Source organism: Bacillus rossius, chromosome 18 (genome assembly GCF_032445375.1).
Source record: "Bacillus rossius redtenbacheri isolate Brsri chromosome 18, Brsri_v3, whole genome shotgun sequence".
Lineage (NCBI taxonomy): Eukaryota > Metazoa > Arthropoda > Insecta > Phasmatodea > Bacillidae > Bacillus > Bacillus rossius.
Window position 1 is genome coordinate 21,665,055 of NC_086345.1, and position 21,768 is coordinate 21,686,822.

Consider the following 21,768-nt stretch of genomic DNA (forward strand, 5'->3'; position numbering starts at 1 on the left):
TCTACCCAGAAATATTTCAGATTTTCCGGTTTTATATGCAAATTCTTGACCAATCAAGAGTGCCAAAAAAAAAAAAATTTCTTCTCAAATGAGAAGTACCTAAAATAAATGTACTGAGTGAATAATATTTTGCACACAGGTGTGTAATAGTTTTTATTTTGTGGTCTTTAATAATAATATAGTTTAAAGCTAATTATTTTCCCATGAAAAGCAGGCCCTAGATTTCTGCAGAATTTTAATATAATGGTACTTCATATGTATCTTTACATTTCAGTATTAATTTACTTTTAAATTAGCTGCTATGTTCCATTCGTTAAATGATTATACAAATAATATGGTTAATTTATATATGGAGAACAAAGTTGTGTTTGGCCACATATGTTTTTCCGGCTAAAAAAAATTAGCCATAGTGTTAGATAAGAACTAAACAGTATTTCTATTCTTCTGTAAAAATTTACCCTTATCTGGGCACAACGATTTTTTTTAGAATAGTTGAAAACATTTTCATTCTTCATCAAAAAAAGAATTTTATTTTTCTCTCCTTAGTGAAGAATGGCTAAATATTTTGAACTTTATCCGTGCGATCTGAACAAAATTAAAATAAAATTAAACTAATTTTATGTGAATACTTAAACACTTTATCTAAAAGCTTAAATAAGCGGACTTCAATGAGTATGATACCAACTTTATTTAATACTAGCTGACCCGGCAGACTTCGTACTGCCTAATTAAATTGCAATGAAGTCCTGTCAATATGATTTTTAATGTGACATTTTTTTGTTCCTACATATTTTATAGTCGGGGCAAAAAATTCTCCTGAACAGAACCGTCACCCTGGTGATAGGGTGTTGTGAATAAGAAATATAATTAAATTAAACATATAAATAAAAAGATAAATAAAAAATAAATAAGTAATCTCTTTATTGTTAATCATGTGAAACATAATAATTTTTATTTTCATTGTAGTGCATGATTAGATCGGTAATTAGCTTGGTTTGTAGCATTTCGGGTTCTTCTACCTAAATTGATTCGTCTAATAGGAGGCATATCTATATTCTAGATTATTTTGTCACATGCAATAATTAGCGATCATAGGTAAATGAACACTGCACAAAACACTATATAGGTAAGAATTTGTTTCGTGTATAAGTTGACAAAAGCAAACTCATTAGGGTAGTTAACCTAAAATCCAAGAAAAAAAAACACTGACAGTTGTTGTTTCAACTTTTTTTTAATTTGATATGACTTGGAGTCAAATCCTTCAAGCCGTTTTTAAAATAGGGAAATGAAATAATAAAACTTAAACTTATGAAATACCTTTGGTAAACCTGGTTTTGTTTGACTGATGTAATGACTTGAAAACTGATGCATTTTAAAGTAAAATAAATGAAATAATATCGCGAAGCCGACCAAATTGAACTATTCTATTTCATTTTTTTTTTGTTTTGTTTATCTGTGCTCCAACGCACACTGTTTTGATAAATATGATTGAATTTTTTACAGAGGTAGGCCTAATAAAGTGCAAATTGACTCTTTGACGTTAGGAACATACCTACATTGTTTAAACAACGAGTGCTCGTTTTAGTTAGAAAACGTTTGTATGGAAAAAAGAAAAGGGCTGGTTTAAGGGTTTTTCCGGCAATTATTCGAATTTTTCTAGCCGTAAAAACCATCTTTGAACTTCAACGAACATTTAAAAAAAAATTGGCGAAATTGGTCCAGGCGTTGTTGAGTTATGCGCTTACCAACACATTTTGCGATTCATTTTTATATTATAGATTTCCCAAACCATAAAAATACCCCAAGAAAAATTAATTGTATCAATTTTCTATCGCGCAGAACGAAAACATAAACTAGATCCAATTGACCCGGAAAAGGTGGAGATCACCCAAAATTGATAACGATAGTTGGGCGCCTAGTTTCTCTTGCGATAAACATAATTGTGGATAATGCGTTGTGTGTTGTTTTTCGACTGAATTGCTGTTGGTTTCAACTGATGGTATCAAACATGTGTGTCAATTACAGTTTGATATAAATCACGTAAAAAGAGGTAAATGTGCTAAGGACAACACGCAACACTGATTCTAATAGCTACAAAAAAAATAATGAACCAAAACAACCAGTATATTGTCATTTATAAAAAACAAGGTAAGTACCAAGATAATAAAAAAACTGATTTTTTTATTGTATGATAACTGCTGCAGAAAATAAATTCAGTATAATTAGCCACTGTTTCAAAGAGTAGTTTTACATTGTACGATTATTTGAAGTATTGAAAGTATTTTAAAAAAAAATTAATAAACATCTTAACCTACTTGAATCAACTTAATCATATCACTTTAAATGGACGTCAGAAGTGCAAACTAATTTTTAACCAATCATGATTGCAAAAAGATTATACGTATAAATACATCGCGTCGCAGGCGCTAAGTTACTGACATGAAAATCTGTTTTCCAAAAGACTGCTGGATCAGTGCATTGGGAATATTATTATTTGTGTAATTTTTTCAGGGTTTTGCGTGGAAAACTATTGAAATGCAATCACACACCGCGGTTTTTCAGAGCGTATATTTAATTTAAATTTAATGTAAGCGGGTCTTTCAATACTCGCCACACATGCGTGACATGAAACCTCGGTAACGAGCTAATTCATGTGTTCTCATGTTGCAAATACACTTATAATAAGAATCTCTGACACGGAATATAACCTAGAAATTTTTTTTTTTTTTAAATAATGCCGAGTGTGATAAATATAAGTAAAGTGTGTGTTTGCAACTAAATTTCTATACACGTAATTACGCGTAGTTTTCGCACCCACCGCTAGAATTCGCTGCCGGAGCAGCCATGTTGACTATCGAATCTTTTTAAACTATATAATGAAATGGCTCCGAAAAAATACCAAATCCCGGATTTGGACCTGATTATCGACGAGGAAATTTTATTTAAATACTGCCCATCTTGTTAAATGTCATCAAACAGATTATAGTATTAAGTTTCCCTTTGTAATTTTTGTGAACTTTGGTATGTGCGATCCTCCACAGATGGCGGCACCGCGGTTGTTACACATTTCCGTTCCTTGACTTCCGTCACCTTTCAAGAAACTACTACCAAATGCCGTATACCGAGAGCTAAGATGATACAATTTTAAAGAAACCTGTAAATATCGATGGCTGCCGTATGTTTGGTGCATATTTAATAGTAAGAAAGATTTTATACACGCGTTAATTTTTGTTCGTCACTCGATAAAAATCTGCATGTTAACAATAACGCGATATTTAATAGCAAGAAAGATTTTATACACTTGTTAATTTATGTTCTTCACTCGATAAAAATTCGCATGTTCACAATAACGCGATGTTCTGTTATCGCACCGTGGTATAGGCTCAATTGTGATTCTAGCATTATACAGCGAGACAGCGACTACAGATTGGGGGTTTTGTTCGCAATTTTGGAGGGAAACATTTTTTGGGGGAATTTTTTAGGAAACGAATACCCTGGGGAATAAACTTTCGGTACCGAGTAAATTGTATAAGTATTTTTATGGCAGTGAACCTGCTTATTTTGTGTTGGTATATTCTTAAGAAATTCACACAAATTTAAATTATCTTGCCGTAATTGTACTTTTGTCACTCACTAAGCTACACAATAGTACACTTACCTTTTTATAAAGTTACTATTCCATCTAATGGTGTCATTTATGTATCGTATGAAGTAAATATATCTATAGCCTGACCAGGAAAAAAAACTCGTTATGATGCAGTATATAAAAAAATCACGAAGAAAGCAAATGTGGCACCCACACAGCAGGTTTTTAATTTTTCTGGTCAGGCAACATTTTCTTTTTATTTATAAAATTAAAAATTTTAATATATTATTATGTACGATAATTTTACCTCCCTGAACAAATAATTCCACCGGTTCAAGCTGCCAACAACGATAATAAATAATAGCTTACATGAATCGGTAGGTAAGGTAGATAATAAGATATTTGGGGAAAAGTTGCCGAAATTGTATCGTTTTGGGGATTTTTTTTTTCTCTCTCTGGAATGTGGAATTTTCAGCAACTCTATCTAGAAACCGTCTGCAGAGAGAGGTCTTAAAATTCTACATCCTACGTTTCGGTTCGTTTTTGTAAACCGGCAACCGATACAGCCACTCGCATTTAGATTTTTTTTTCTTGGGGTGGATTTCTATAGTTGACCTTCGCCGCAAGGTCACAGCACTGCGTTTTAAAGTTCTGTTGAACAGTTTATACTTACTGTCGGTTTACATTTTAGCGCAGTGTTTCCTAGTTGAGGTGAAGTCCCTCCTGCACTTTGCTGCATCCTGGGCTTTTCATACTCATTCCCACGGGAAATTTTAAGCCTACCATGAAACTAATATTTTTGAAGTGAAAACTTCTTCAGCCGCGTTGAGCGATTTTTGGTAGGGGCAAAACTTATGGGTTCGCGTCACCGACATGCTAGTGACGTGTTGCGCCAGACTGGCGACGCGCAGCGGCCTGTGTACATGTATACGCATATATACACTAATACATTGTATATACTCGACTGTATCATGTGCGTGTTGGAGTATTTTTTTTGGATGGGTAAAAATCTTGTGAGTTCGCATCACCTACATGGCTGTAGTAGCAGTAAGTGAAGTTAATTTGACCACGTGAATACATTACCCAGGTCTGACATCACTGGTAAGTCATAGCTAGGTGATGAATTTTTTACGTAAATTTTGACATACCACTGACTTCTGTTTTGACTAAAAAAAATGATGTAGGGATAAATGATGTCATGCTGACATCGTACTGATGTAACACCAAAAAATCATTTTCTTACGTACATTCGACTTAGAAATGATGTATTACTAGAGACCTGTAAAATTCGCGGATTCATTTCGCGATAGGATAGAGTCCAAATACTTTTGACATTATTTTGCTTCAGTTATCGGGGCCACAGTTTATCTGAAGGACTCTGGGCTGATGAAAAATCTTTTAGCAGAAGAATTAGCTAATCACGATCATTCCAGTCAACGGTGTTACACGAGTCGGCGGTAACCAATTCAGCAGATGTAATTTGCACGAGTGCATAGAGGATCATGGAGTCTATCCTTTAGGGGATTTGAAATCGCGAATTTTACAGGTCTCTACGTTTTACACATTTAAAAACAAAGTTTTAAGTTTTCACTTGTGTCGACAGTCCCCATGAATGGATATTTTTTTTCCCCCTCTCCCACGCCCGCAGGCTACAAGCTGTCCGACGCCGGCTGGGACGTGTGGCTGGGGAACTTCCGGGGGACCTTCTACTCGCGTCAACACCTCAACCTGACGACGGACGACGCAGACTACTGGGACTACAGGTAGCTAAGCCTGAGATGTCCATCAAGTTCTGTCCCTGCCCGAACACGCCCGAAATATTCACCTTCGGCCAACCTCGGGATTTTTTTTTAATTTTTGCGCAGGAAAAATTGAATTCAAATATTAAAAGTGGTCGGTTAGGTTAGCTACATTAAAACACTTTAAAACACTATGGATTGTTAGTTAGGTTAGTATAGCTACATTAAAATAAAACAGAGAAATATATATATATATATATATAAACCCGAGGTTGGCCGAAGGTGAATATTCGGGCGTGTTCGGGCAGGGACAGAACTTGATGTACATCTTAGGCTTCCCCTACAGGTGGGGGCTACTCCGCAGTCACGGGAATTATTATCTTGGCCCTTTTCCACAAAAGATTCCTTTGCAAACCAGGTGCCAACACGTCACTACATCACGCCAGTTAGGCCGATCTAACTGGTGGGGTAGCTTCACTCCCCCGCCGAATTAGGTACACGTAACTTTTATAGCATCACACAACCTACCAGCGACCCACACAGGCCCGTGTGCCAAACCTATCCCACAATACACGCACCCCCGCCGTCGATTATAAATGATTCTTCACCAGTGTGGGGTGCACCTGAATTACTATGCACTTAGCGAGTTGTAGAAACTGCGGTTTCTGGCCTCGCCCACGCTTACTGCCCATGATGAACAACGCGCAGCTAAGGTTATTTCTGCATGTATTATAAAATACGTTTTGAGTATTTCTTACGAAAATTGACGCATTTTGATTGCTGTTTCATTCAAGCTTAATTTCTTTAAAACATTGAAAAAATAATTAAATATTACATAAATTTGGTTATATATATATATATATATTTTGTTTTTATTATGCTTGTCAATGTGCGCAGTTAATAATACTGGAAAGCTATTGAGGGAACAGTTTACAAAAAAAAAAAAAAAAAAAAAAACAACTTCACAACTATAGGAGGTACTAGGACAACACAAAACATAACTGTGGACTATTTTGTAGTCATGTGCTGTTTTCATGTAAACGTACAAATTTAAAAAAACAATATCTATAAATTTTCATGCATATTCCTGTTTCATTTACAAACGTGATTTACAGCGTATGGTGTGCACAGTTTCAGATGAAACCATGTCATTTGGTAAACTGCTCAAAACATCCCAGTGAAGTCTGTCTAATATTTAATACCAAGACAGCCTTGAGAACTGATGGGTAGTTAATGTTACAGTATTTCGTTTTTTTAAATGTAGTTTTAGAAGAGTGAAATTCACTTAAAAGCGTGTTTTCATATTTATCCTTAGCTATGAGACGCCCAGTACAGATTATTGAAAGTATCCAAGAGCCTTGCATTTATCTTTATTTTCCCATCAATTCACATAGTTGCCCTATGCACGACGAGAAGACTGCCCGCCAGTTCAGAGGAGACACCGCGCTAGAAGCAAAGAGCAGTTCATTATGTAAATTTATTTTATTTACATTATGAATATTTTAAATACCTTTCTTATAATTTTTAAAGATAATGAAATTATTTAAATTGTTTTAAATATATGTTATTTAATTCAACATGGTAATATGATGGCAGAATTTAAACTGACAGTGACCAGAATTTTTATTTTTTTATTTTACAAATTAGCAGGATTAAAAATGGCGGTATAATAATAGCGGATTCAAAATGGCTGCAAGGGTGAAATTCAAGGTCATCAAAGTACGTGGCCATATAAAATATCAAATATGGAGGTCAATTCACATCCACAACCTGAACCCTACAATTACATCGAGTAATTTATGGAGACTAAGCAGAAACTAATCAGAATGGCATGATTATGATTGAACGCTAAGTCGTTTAAAAGCGAGGCCAATGTCTAACGTTGCAAGCTAGTAAAATGTATAGCTTGTCTTTAAGATTACATACAAATCAATAATTGCATGTATATTACATACTACAAACCTGTAACGATTTATTTAATTTATTCCAAAATTAAAGCACTAAGTGTTATTTGCCGAAGTGTATTCAAATAAATAACGGTTATGACCTAAAATAAATTTATTTTAAAAACTTTTTAATTTTTTTTTTGTTTCTAGTCGCCTGACTTATTATTATTAGTTAAGATAAAAGCTGTTTTAGTATTAAAAATATTTTACATATTACGAGCTCATTTTATTTTCATAATTTAGTAATACATATGATTAAAATAATAGCACGAAACAAACAACACATTTACAAATTTTCTAGTTCATGTATTTAAAAACATTTTGAAATGCAAGATTTATTAAAGCTTAATAATTATGTAGTGTCCTAAAACAGATTAAAGAAATTTTCACAAAAACACAGTAAGTGGTTTGTTTTTAATTTAATTTATTTTTTTCCTCACTCAAACTAAAATATAAACATTACAGAAAATTATTGCTATGACTTCAAAATCGGTCCAATCAAAGTTATGACAGTTATAAAAATTTGTTTTATAAGAAAATTAAAAAAAATTCCCTTCCCTTAATAAATGCAATCATGCCATTATCAAGCGGCCAATTTAATTTTAAAAAATTTGTAATTGATCGATTTCTCCAAGAGGTGTCACCTAATAAACATAACAGATACCATAAATTCCGTTGTTATTTTGCATGACCGTAAAAGAGAGATAAAAAAATATCTAAATAAAAAGCATATATGTTACATTGCTCACTACACTGAAATATATTTTTGTCCGCCACTAAATTTTACAGCCCAAAACACCGGTGTACCGTTTAACCAACGTTGAAAAGAGGGAGGAAGGGGACATTTAAACAATATAAAAGCAAAACAATACAATGAAGCGTTTAATTCGTCTTTCAAACTTACTGAATTTCATAAACTCGGAAAAGTTGCGCGTTGCAGGATTCAGTTTCAAAGCAATGCACAATTGCATTGAAGAAAAGAGAGAGGTCACCATCCCCAGCCAGTTAAGTCTTTTGAGCTCGGATTGCATGTAGGGTGGGGGGGGGGGGGGGGGGGTGGGGGGGGGGGGTTAACACATGTACCGAATAACGCAACCTTTATTCTAGCACATTTTATTTGTAAAAATAGGACTTATATTTGAGAACGAAATATTAGAATGATAAACTCCAGGATAGATGTGATTTAATTCATCTTAGTCAACGCTATTATCCAATTAAAATGGCTTCCATTTTTTCAATAGTGTAAAATCCATTCAATAACTACAAAATTATAGAACGTTATTGCAACGGCAGCGATTAGCATAAATTTTAACTCAGGGTTCCACACTCTAGTCCAACATGTAGAATTTTATTGTGATCGCAGCATTTAGAGTATTTAACTCAGTGTTTCACACTCAGTCCAACGTATGTTACTGTGATGGTAGTGTTTATGGGTAGTATTTATAGTATTTAATTCAGAATTCCGCACTCAATCACACTTTGTAGAGCATTGTTGTGACTGTATCATTTAAGTATTTAATTCAGGGTTCCAAACTCTAGTCCAACTTTGTAATGGGACTGAATACTCTAATTTTACATCTGGTTCACACTATAATATTGCTATAGAGAGTTGTATTCCAGGTTCTAATGAGTTGTATACAATTAAGTTCTTTCTACTTGGTATGAACAACACATACTAGAGTTATATGTAAAAAAAAATATCACACCAGATACTTAGCAAGGTTCAAAAATGGATCAAATTAAATTTAATATGTGCAGTTTTTTACTCATTTGCAATAATCAGTTGGCATTACTAGTTCAGGGGTTGGCCATGCAATCATTACTATATGGGCACTATAAGAATCCGCTTTCACAAAACATTGTGCGAAGTATGGTGTTTTCATTGTGAAACTGTGTTTTAACGACTCAATATGTAATTCAAACTTATTAACCATCATCAGTCGTGGAAGCTCTATTTACAAAATGTTTTGTAGTTGCATTATGACGATGGTGACAGTACCGTTAATAGTTCATGTATTTTTTTTGCAAGTTTAAATGGTGATTGGTATGACGAAATGACGTCAGTGTTTGACGAATGTAATAACACGAAACCTGACTCTGCTCAGTCATAAACAATTCCTATCCCCAACGAAACAACCCACTCTAAATGTTCATTCCAATTTCACCCGAGACTGCATTCTTCCTCCTTCAGGGCTACTAGCTTTATTATAATATTTTATAACATACTTTAATTCGTGTAAAATCAGAGTACCATTACATCGTATTTCCCGTATACATGGTACATTAGGTAACGACTACTCTCCACCACAGACAAGTGCGAACTCTTTTTTTTTGCAAAGAAGTAGCAGGACACTGCAAAGGAGACAACCCTCCACAATGCAAATGAAGAGCGAAATTGAAGTTGATTTAGCTCACGAAGTCTGTGTCGGACTGTTTTCACGACGAAGCTTCAGTCGGGATCTCTCTCACCCTTCAATCCGAATATTTAAGATCACTCGTCGCAGGAACTACTGTTGCGTGTTCCTCGAATGGACGGATGATTGACAAAGACCACACTGGCCAAATTACAAGGGCGTATACTGACCAAAATACATTTTACGGTGGAAGGAGCTGAGCGATTTTCTGAGGTTATAAGAAATCGTATCATCGTACTTTGAAAAGACCGAAATTCCAAATCCAGTGTTTGATACTTAATTGCCAAATCAATTAGATATGCTCTGTGAATAACTATTATTTTTTGACGTGACAACGTCTAATAAATCGATGAACGCCAGCTGCACGCACGAAAAAGGATGACTCATTGCCCCGTTACGCACATTGTCCCGTTACACTGTGTCCCGTTACGCTAATTGTACGCTTGCGACGCATCTATCTCTCTTCCACTCGATTGGAACAACCATCGATTTGACTTTTTCGAGGCACATTAAACTTCAAACACTCCCATTCGTTTCCTACTTTTCCTATCATCGTCCTATCCTTAACAGAATATCACAGATTGGAAGAAGTTAAATATAGCAACATGTATAAAAGTTATAGTTAAAATAATCTCTTCGTTAAAGTAATAAACATATTTTAATTAATGAGTGCAAATAAAAGAAAATTTATCAATTAAATTGTCGATTTCATTTCACTCCTTTGTATCCATACAAAATAGTGATAATTCAATAAAAATGATTAAATTTTATTCACAAAACAATGCAATCAATTCATCAATGTTTTGTTATGATGTTGTCACGTTAAACTATCGTCCGTAAACCGACTTTACAGACAACCATTTTTTTTTTTAACGAAATTAGGTTTTTGGTTTAGGCTGTGTTTCTCAAATAACATGTTTATTTACATCCTGTGAATTCGACAGTTATGCTGGAAAGTCGCAAAGCAACGTTCCAGATGCACAAAAGATCACCAGAAAATCTTGCATGAACGCATCCTTCTAACCTATGGTCCCTTGCCGCAGCTGGGACGAGCTAGGAAGGTTCGATCTCGCCGCGATGGTCGACCACGTGCTGCGGGCCACAGGACGCGAGCAACTCCACTTCGTGGGGCACTCCATGGGCGCGACCGTCGCCGTGGTGCTGCTGTCGGAGCGGCCCGAGTACAACGCCAAGATCAAGGCGACGGTGCTGCTGGCGCCCGTGGTGCGGCTGCGCCACAACACCAGCGTGTTCAGGCACTACGCTGCCATCTGGAGCGCGCTACAGGTGAGTTAAAGTCATCTATGGTCTCTATGCTGCTGTCAGAGCAATCAAAACACAACACGAAAGGCAAGGCGATAGTGCTGCTGATGCCCGTGGTGCGGTTGCGCCACAACACCAGCGTGTTCCAGCATTACACTGCCATCTGGAGCGCGCTACAGGTGAGTTAAAGTCATCTATGGCCTTGATGCTGCTGTCAGAGCATCCCGAGTACAGAGAGAAGATCAAGGCGACGGTGCCCACTGAGATGTAATGTAGTCTGTTTAAGATCCCTGTGAAGTAGCATGGTCTGGTGAAACTCACAGAGATGTAACGTGGTCTGGTGAAATTATCTGTGATGTATGTATGTCTGGTGAACCTCGCTGTGATGCAATGTGGTCTACTGTCGCAGAAGATGAGCATCTACTCGGGAATGCGTGGGTTCCCGCCCGACCCGCCCATGCTGCACCGCAGGCTGGCGCCCGTCTGCCGGGAGAGGTACATCGGGCAAGGCATCTGCGCCAACATCCTCCACACTGTCGCCGGGTATGCGGCCAACATCAACAACGTAAGACCCGCCCTCAGTCCACGAAATAAAATTTGAAAAAATACACTATTGGCAACAACCCTTGGGCGATTTGAAGTTGATCAATCGTGAGTGGCTGTCTCGGGAACCAATCAGAGGTAGGTCCTGTTCTGATTGGCCAACTGAAAACCATTGCAATCTTGGATTCCCGAGGCCCAATACATGATTGGCCAAAAACCTTAGCCCATATAAGTGGTATAATGTGAATGGGTGTCTCGGGAACCAATCAGAAGTAGGTCCTTTTCTGATTGACCAACTGAACAACCCTTCGACTTCTTGGACTCTGGGGTCCAAGACATGATTGGCCAAACACCTTAGCCCAGTATAAGTGGTAGAATGTGAATGGGTGTCTCGAGAACCAATCAGAGGTATTACCTGTTCTGATTGGCAAACTGAACAACCCTTCGCATCTTGGCTGCCGATGCCTAAGACCTGTATGACTGGCCACAATACTTAGCAAAATGTTGGTCGATCACGAATGGCTGTCGCAGGAACCAATTAGGGTCAGGACCTGCTCTGATTGGCCACCTGTCTTTAACCCTACGGCCAACAAAATAAACAGATTCCTCTCACTTCTGGTGTCCAGTGCAGTGCAATGCACCACATATTCGCAGGCTTTGGTTTTTTAGTATTTAAACGGTTTTCAGTATTTAATACTGTTTGTCCTGTTATTTCCCAATTTATTTTTCACACAAATGCTTGTCACTGACTAAGTCATATGTGCAAAATGTTTCACCAAGGAACCAACCCCCATTGCAGAACGATCTTATAAAGCACATGTAAATTCCGCTAACATCAATCGCCAGAGGAAATAATATTTTATGTGCGACATTTCACAGTTGATGTTTGCTATCGTATGTGAACTCACAGACGGGTAGCCTCTGCGCAGCAGGACGCGGGCGCCAATTAGCGCATCGCAGGCCAAGCGAATGGCGCGGACACCGGCCAATGATTGACGGCTTCCTGCGCGGGAGGAGGGGAAGAGGGTGGGGGGAAGCGACGTCCATCGCAAATCCTCGTCATTGCGGCTGGGGCACGCGACTCCTACTAAAGGGGTCCACTTGATCGGATGATCAGAATGGATAAGTGCCACATCCCGTGACCACTGAAACAAGTCGTTGCAGGGCAAGCGATCTCCTATACGGTGGCATCATGGCACTTGTAAAGTTCCCTTCTCACTGGATATGGGAGATGAATTATATATATACACACAAACAAATATACATATACACACACATATATTATATATAAACATACATATACATGTGTATACATACATATATAGGTACATGTATACATATATACATATATAAAGAATACTTTAAGTCTGTTCGTTTCTTATATAAATCTACAGTAGTTTTACCCCGATATTGATGAAATTTTGCACACTTGACCTTCGAAACAATAGAAGGGTCACTGTCTACGTGAGATTCCGGAAAACCTAGAGACACCACTTTTAAACTAATAGAAAATTATTGAACTCTTTTTACATTCACATTTTAATGATTATCTCTCAAGTTATTGTTAATATGGGTGACTTTTCTGTGACTCGGGTTCGATTAGTAATAACACCAACTCGGCTCATATATGATTCAGAGGAAATGTTTCTGATTTACCTCTTTCTCCGTTCTTATTTTATGTCATGTGCTAAGCCTATGTGCCACGAACGTAAATCAGCATTCCTCGTATCTTCTTGTACATCCATGTACAAACCAAATAAAGTGGTTCAACATATAATTTGCTGCTACATTTCATTACTAATGTGTTCCAGACGCTGCTCCCAATGTTGTTTGGCCACTACCCTTCGCAGACCTCTGTCAGAACTCTGTCGCATTTTCTTCAGGGTATGTACACAGGTAAGTTCACAACCAGCTACAAGTCACTAAGGTTTTAACTCTCCAATGCAGAGTTTTTATACGTAAACAATTTTGGCACCTATCACTAGGCTGGAAAAAAGAGGCAACAGTAAAAACATTACTGCAGCTCAAAAGCATACATCTTTTAATTGGACACAATTTTTTTTCAGAACAATATTTCAGTCTACACTATCTGTGTTAACAAACTATTACAAATGTCACATATCGCCAATGCATTAATCAGTAAATAGAATATTAGCGCAATGTTCTTCATGCTTGAACTACAGGTTTGGTAAGGTGTATCTTTGTTAAAATAATTTATGTGAAATGATTAATAATTACGGAACATTTTCTTTGAAATCTTTAAAAACAATTGAAACTCTGATTTCTCATAAATGTTATATCCATTATTTCACAGTGCTTCTGCTTATCTACATATGTTTATATTTGGAACATATAAATCGGCTTGAACACAAATTTATTTGCCAGACTTGATTCTTACAAATCTACTGCAATGGAGTACATCCATAACTTCTCACAGAATTATCAAACTACTCCATCAGAGGAAAGGGTTATTTCGGCAAGGATGGCAGAGCTTGCTGTTGCGAAGCTGATAGTCTCGTCAGCAACTTCAACAGTTTCCTTTTTCATAGAATTTTCAGATGCGCTCCACTTCAGTAGGTTAGTTTTCAGATAAGTTTATGATGCAAGGCAACTTCAGCATGTTCGTTTTCAGAGAAGTTCTTGATGCAGGCAACGTCAACAAGTTCGTTTTCAGAAATTTCTGCTGCGCTCAACTTCAGTAGATTCGTTTTCAGAGAAATTCCTGATGCAAGGCAACTTCAGCACATTCGTTTTCAGAGAAGTTCCTGACGCAGGCCAACTTCAACAAGTTTATTTTCAGAGATGTTATTAATGGAGGCAACTCCAGCAAGTTCGTTTTCAGAGACGTTCCTGACGCAGGCAACTTCAACAAGTTGGTTTCCAGGAAATTTCTCGTTGCAGGCAACTTCAGCAAGTTCGACTTCGGTGGCAACAACATGGAGAGGTACCGGCGGGACCACCCACCCGACTACGACGTCGGCAGGATCACTTCGGCCACCTCCATCTTCTACGGTGACAGCGACCCGTTCACCAGCATCGAGGTAAACGTCAGAGCGAGTTTGCATTCACCAGCAGGGTTGTGTTTCTGCTAGCGGCGTTCTGCCCAAACGCAATAAGTAGACACGCTTTTATGTTTTTTTTAACCAATTTGTTTTTGTTGTTTTAACATGAGATTACAGTGTCAGAATTTTTTTCTTTTTTGTGAATTCTGGTGATTCACAAAAACAGCATATTAGTGACCAAATGTTTCATATGCTTAAATGTTTATTAGTGCTTATTTCACCAGAACAGTGTGATTTTGACCAATATATGACGCACTTGTACAACAAAATATTTTGTAATAAGTATGTCTAGGACAGAACTACTTGGAACAATCAAAATTAATCGGCATGTATTCGTGTTTTTTTTTTTTAATGTACCAACGTCGTAAAGGTCAAAATGAGTTACAAATAAGAGTTGCAGCATGAAAAGAAAAGATTTTGCAAAGACTGTTTCCCGCTCTAATTGGTTTTTACATTCCAAATGAATTCTGTTAAATAATATTTTGACATATACTTTTTTTTCTCTCCGAAATTCGGGTACATTTGCGTACCAGAGCGGACCTTCTCGGGTACTGCGTACGGACATAGTATTATGGGTACGTGTAACGGAGCACTTCGGGTACGCTTGGCAACAATGCTCCGCACGCCTGGGAACACCGCCAGGCTAACGGAACTCCTGAACTGTTCCCAGAATTCATCGCTCAGGGGTGTCCACTCATAGACGCAATTTATTTTATTTACTGCCTTATTTTAGGTGGCGAAGTTAAGGCGTACAGCCTTGTCTTACACTTAACCACATACATCCTTACTAACTAGGTACATGCATAATAAACCTGATAAATATTATAGCCTATATATAATCAAAAATTGTCACAAATACATTTTAAATAAAAAACGAATTACCATATCAGTGCAAATATGAAAATAACAAAAAAATGGTATATATAAAAAACACATGAGCTATCTAAAGTATTAAATATTAAAGGCATATTATAAAAAGGCCCTTTTTTTAAACTATCTATTGCTTAAGTTATAAAACGCGCCTGAACGTTGGCGGAAATGGTTATTTCCGGTTTAGATTTTGCTGTCGCAAAATGGAGGGAGGGCTACAAAATTATTTGGTGATTTCCCCTGCCTTTTCAAGGGTATTTCCTGAACCATTTTATTTCCGCTGACGTTTTCAAAGGTATTTCCTGAACCATTTTATTCCTCCTGACTTTTCAAGGGTATTTCCTGAACCATTTTATTTCCCCTGACTTTCCAAGCGTGTTTCCAGAACTATTTTATTTCCCTTAACTTTCCAAGGGTATTTCCTGAACCATTTTATTTCCCCTGACTTTTTCAAGGGTATTTCTTGAACCATTTTATTTCCCCTGAATTTTTCAAGGGTATTTCCTGAACCATTTTATTTCCCCTGACTTTCTCAAGGGTATTTCCTGAACCATTTTATTTCCCGTGACTTTTCCAAGGGTATTTCCTGAACCATTTTATTTCCCCTGACTTTTTCAAGGGTATTTCTTGAACCATTTTATTTCCCCTGAATTTTTCAAGGGTATTTCCTGAACCATTTTATTTCCCCTGACTTTCTCAAGGGTATTTCCTGAACCATTTTATTTCCCGTGACTTTTCCAAGGGTATTTCCTGAACCATTTTATTTCCCGTGACTTTTCCAAGGGTATTTCCTGAACCATTTTATTTCGCTGACTTTTCAAGGCAGGGTATTTCCTGAACCATTTTAATTCCTCCTGACTTCCCCCCATTGTAGCAAGCCTGTTGCAGGGACCGCATCGTGAAGAGGGGAGGGGTGTGTGTGTGCTTGGTTCGCAGGACATGGCCTGGCTGGAGGGAAGTCTGCCCAACGTGGTGAGCAGCCGCCTCGTGCCGTCTCGATCCTTCAGCCACCTCAGCTTCCTGTGGGCGGCCGACGTGGACCAGATGCTGTACGAGCCGCTGCTGAAGCTGCTGAAGCTCCGCTGAAAGGATGCCGACCACCCCACTCCCCGGCAAACACGGACAAAAGGAGGAGGGGGAACCCCGACAAGACAACAGGGACCACCCCTCTCTCGAGGGGATAAACGTGGTGAGAACCCGGCAACCTCCAGGGCTCGCTCAGGTGTCTCGGGTGTGCGTAACAACCACGGTGCTGCCATCTGCGGCGGGTGGCGCGAAACAAAAGGTTCGCAAAGCCAAAGGGGAAACTTCACAGTATCAACCGTTTAACGAATTTTACCATCGACATGTCAGGGGTACCCACAAGGGAGGGGTAACGACGCAGACTGCGTCATTAAAATTTCAGGGGGGGGGGGGGGTTAAAAGACGAGAAAAATGTATATATTATTGACATAATTATAGCTTCTAATGTGAAAATACGTTTCTGGTACTTTGATAATTGAAAGGGATCTTGTAAATCAAATTGGCAACTCCGCACTTTCCTCAACAAAAGCAGTTTGGCATCTGTCGGTTCAGGATGGAAATATTACCTGATATGACCAAAATTATTATTAGAAAATCAGTTTTAATTAATGCAAAATGTGATAAAATATAATACTAAAAAAGTATAATATTATAAAATCATTGAGTAAATCATTGAGAAAATGGCATAAAAAATTTCGGGGGGGAGGGGGGCGCATCATTAGGTTAGGGGGGGTGAGTCATAGTGTTTGGGGGGGTGGGCACCTCTGGACATGTAGATATTATTATTTTCAATATAAAAAATTCCTTCGGCGTAGCTACTCCGGGAGCGATTTCAAGCCGGGGGGGGGGGGGGGGGTGCGAAAACTTCGTGTGATTCGTGTTCAGAAATATATTTGAAATCACATTTTTTTTTTTGTATATTTGTCACGCTCTCTACTTTAAATTTCGTGTTATAAGTGTGTTTGCAACATTTTAACACACGAATTTGCTCGTTACCGAGGTTAGATGTTACACATCTCTGGCGAATACTGAAAGAATTGCTAAAAAAATTTTTTGGTAAGACCTGGGTGGGATTTTGACCCGGGGGGGGGGGGGGGGGGTTTACCTGACAGGACGAAAATTACAAATCTATTGTTAATAGAATTCATAGGAAATCTTTCAAGTTACAGATCACGTTTACTGTTATGGCCACAGTGTCGTTTACATTATATATTTGTTTTTAACCTTGGGGTTTGATATATTTAATTTGGAGGAAGCTTTCAATTGTTTTCGATGACCCTGCGGTAAACTCTATGAACACCCGTCATTAATCATGTTTGCGCACGCAATAAATTGTAAGTAAGGTATACGCGATTAAGTTACTCTGCAAAATAACTTACACAGATAAATATCAGAGATGCATAAATATATCTCGAATTCGAACCTCGTAGAATACCTACCTCGGACACAACCCTGAAACTGATGCATCAAAGTGATGTTACTTATTTGGACAAATGTAAAGACTTTCATACTTGCAGTCTTTTTAAAAACATCCATTTTAGGTCACGATAAAAATAATACGTGTAATTGTTCTCTAATTATCTTAAAAATACACGCTTTTCAATACGAATATAGGTGTCAAGTGTTAAAATTAACTTATTGTACAATAAATAAAAAAATAACTATGGTGTTGAAACATTTTACCCTTTAAATGGTTGTTTCACATAGTTTCCAGAGTAAATACATACTGTGATTTTATTTATATAATTAAATGTAAAAATAGTAAAAGTAACAGGATAGGTATGAAGAAAATATCGACCTTATAAACTTCAAAAGGTTATCAGTGTTGAAATTTTTTATCCAGTTTTTTTGGTCTAATATATAATGAGTTAATTCATCTATTAAATGCGTTAAAAAATTACATAGATATTAAAAACCTAACATTAAAAAACTAAAACTATGTAAGTATTTAAACTTATGTTGAGTACTTTCCTAATTTAGATTTGATAACCCAAGGGGAAATTATTTTTCTAAAGCACACATCATAAGCTGACCTGGGTGTACGCAAATATGAGAAATTCAGCCTTTTAACATGCTACTTTGATTGTGTTTCAGAAAACAAAAACGGGACCACCTACTCCGCGTATGAATCGACACGAAAGAAAAACTATTGCCGCTCGACTATTTCCCAGCTCTGATAAACATGGCACGGTTTACACACAGCTAAAGACTACTGCGGTTAATTTTATGCCGTAGGTTTCCAGTCCGACGGAAGAAGAGCCAGCAAATCAGCATGCGCGCCTGACGTTCAAAGCAATAACAAAAAAAAAATGATTGTGAACTTTTTTTAAAAAAAAAGATGAGTGGCACACTAGCAAGTTCGAAAATCACCAGTAAGTCAATCATTGAATTTGTATTTGTTTTGAAACACCGTGTAGTTATGTAATAGTGGTTGCAGATGTTGGGAAGTTTCGCAGTCAACGCAAATTACATCCACGACCTGGAATTCGAACCCAGAGCCCCTAACCGAAAACTGGTTCGTTGCCAACTAATCTACGGAGGCTAACTCTTCAGTGAGTTTTAACTACCAAGAATCGTTCTTACACACAAAGTTTTTTTAAGGGTTTTTTAAGGGCTCTTTCTAAAATTTTTGTCCGATACGTCCCTTGAATTTGTTTTTCTGCCATAGCAATTGTCGACAGAGACGTTCACTAACTATAATATAATGGGTGTAAAAAAGGTCCGCAATTAATCGTAATTATCATCACTTACGCGCCTTTTTTACAAACCATGATATTTACACTAAATATCTTTTGAAAATATCGGTGGTGGAACAAAAATGAAAAGGAGGTATCGAGTTAAAATTTTATAAAAAGCCTTAAAATAAATGATGACAAAAAAACTGCGTGTGAGATCGAGACTTAACGGAATTGTTTATTTATTTTCTCCATAATTCGTACAAACACGTCATTAAGCTTACCAAAATGACAAAATGTGTGAGCTGAATTTTCAGGACCGTTCTAACCTACGGTGAGGAGGGGGAGGGAAAGAAACTCAACAACCCCCTTTCTCCCGTAAATTAACCTGTGGAGTTAAAGTACCTGTCTCTCCCCCACCTTCGTTTACCTTCATTTTCCCACATTTACATTTATATTAAATAAGGATTTTTTTCCGCAAGATAAATATTGCACGAGACTTCTATTTTATCAATTTCTGTTTTTAATTGTGATTACCCGGAATTTTTTTGTTTGCTTTAGAGATGTCTACAACGTATAATTCAAAATTTCACTCCGCTAACAACAGTATTAAAAGATCTCAACATACATATATGTCCCCCCTCCCCCCGTCAACGTCATTGAATAGTTTGCACGTCCCTCTACATTTTGCGCTGATGCGAATACAAAAGGTCATTGGGAACAGAAAAAGTAAACATAAAATGCACACAATTTTTTTTGCGCATGTGTAAACACATGAATGTTTAACACTGTTATTGAAGCAAGTTAAGACAACTTATATATTAAAAGGGAGAAGTAAAAAAAAAACTTTCAGTATTATACGAATAAAATTCCTCAAACTATTTGTTTAAAATATGCTATTAATATTATTTATAAATTCAGTCATTACTGAATAGGTCCAGAAGAAGAAAATTAGATATACTATACTATTGATAGATCATTTCAAATTTGTTTCCATGGTATGAAAAATCGCATTTGTATGTTGTTTTGTTTTAAATGTTGCTGTTAATAATAAAGCCTACTTGTATTGTTATCAAGAGAGTTGTGAATTATTTGTCAAAACACATGAACAAAAAACCAATAATAATCATTTGTAGGTACATGAACAAATACCACACATCTATTATAGTATTGAAATAACACAACAAAACTAAGCTGCCTTGCGTTTAATGGAAACCCAATATTTTAATAACTATGAAATGAAACTGTTATGAGAGACAGACATAAATACTCATAGGTTCCGTCAAACGAGCAAAACTACGGTGTAAAATGATTCGGGGGGAGGGGGGAGAGAAAGCCACAAAACCTTCCAATACATGTGGGCAAATCAAAGCAATCAACTGATGACAATTTTTAAATAAGCTGTGCTTCCCACCATATTGGTTAGATTTTTTTTTTCAGTCAACAGCAACGTACTAATGAACTTGCAATGAATATCGCTTCACGAATACATTCAATCTGAAGGTTTTTTCCTCATAATTACATATGCCGAATTCAAAGAAATAATTAATGTACCAACGTGGTACTCACACAGTAAATGAGGATAACAGCTATTACATTGTATTAAGTATTTGTTTCGTTTTTTTTTTTTCATGTCAACCCTGAACTTGTATTTAATCTGGACGGTCGTGTCATTTTACTATCCAACATGCATTTACGGTTACATGAAAGATACAATAAAACTAAAAAACTTTGGAAAATTTCTGTCGTTTGAGGCGCGCATTTTAACCTGCATCACTGTTTTGAGGTGCATTCAGAAGGCAGGAGATTCAAATACAGAATGCCAATAAAAAATAATGTCCCAGTTATGAAATTTAATAGCACAAACTGTAAGAGGTAAAGTGTGTTGGTCCAAGGTCACAATTAAGGAGTAACGCAAACAGTTTCATATAAGCGCATGCGCGAGAACTGCTTTTTGGTTTTCTCGCTTGCAGCGCCACCTACGCAAAATGGCGACTCCTGAGCGTAAAGCGATCTGTGTTCTGCAATTCGCTTAAAGTGAATCTGTAAACTTTATTTGGCAACAGGATAGCACTACCCCCAATCGGAATCTCTTTGATACGAGAGTGGTTGGAAACGTCGAAAGTCCATGACCGTAGATCTTGACAGATCTTTTTGCTGGCTTCCACGCTTACCTGACGTAACTGTAAGTAAAGTAAATCTTATTTTCATCACAAACTGTAATCGTCTGCCCTTTCTGAGAAAGGAAGTTTGCAACTAAACGAAACTATACACCCGCCTGGCAGATCTGTAAAAATTTTTACCTTAACGTACGAGTTGTGTTGCATTATTCACATTAAACTAACACAAGTTTAATCCAAACAATTAATTAATTTTGTGAGCTTTATAGTTATTAATGTGTATTTTGTTGACATACAATTCATACGTTTATAATAATAGTACAGATTGGACTTCAGAGAAAAAATAAATTACAATCGAATCAGAAAGCCACAAAATTCACCGTTTGGATTCTGAAATTTTAAAAATTCCCTGACTACCCTCTGATATGAAGACCAGACCCCCCCCCCCCCCCTTCCAAACGGTAGAGCCAGGACTCCCAAAACTGTGCATACGCCCCTGCTCTCATCCCTGTAAAACTGTAGACTTC

At 37.1% G+C, this 21,768-nt stretch overlaps 1 protein-coding gene across 1 annotated transcript in view; it reads left to right on the forward strand.

The window, feature by feature from the left end:
* The window catches only part of LOC134541084 (lipase 3-like), a 42,966-nt gene extending 22,769 nt beyond the window's left edge, over positions 1–20,197 (forward strand). The window contains exons 4-10 of the mRNA XM_063384237.1: positions 5,235–5,349; positions 10,729–10,972; positions 11,358–11,513; positions 13,303–13,387; positions 14,393–14,532; positions 16,360–16,612; positions 18,541–20,197. Of these exons, the coding sequence (XP_063240307.1) occupies positions 5,235–5,349; positions 10,729–10,972; positions 11,358–11,513; positions 13,303–13,387; positions 14,393–14,532; positions 16,360–16,509 (890 nt within the window). The 3' untranslated portion in view covers positions 16,510–16,612; positions 18,541–20,197. The remainder of the gene's footprint in view (positions 1–5,234; positions 5,350–10,728; positions 10,973–11,357; positions 11,514–13,302; positions 13,388–14,392; positions 14,533–16,359; positions 16,613–18,540) is intronic.
* Positions 20,198–21,768: the final 1,571 nt, after the last annotated feature.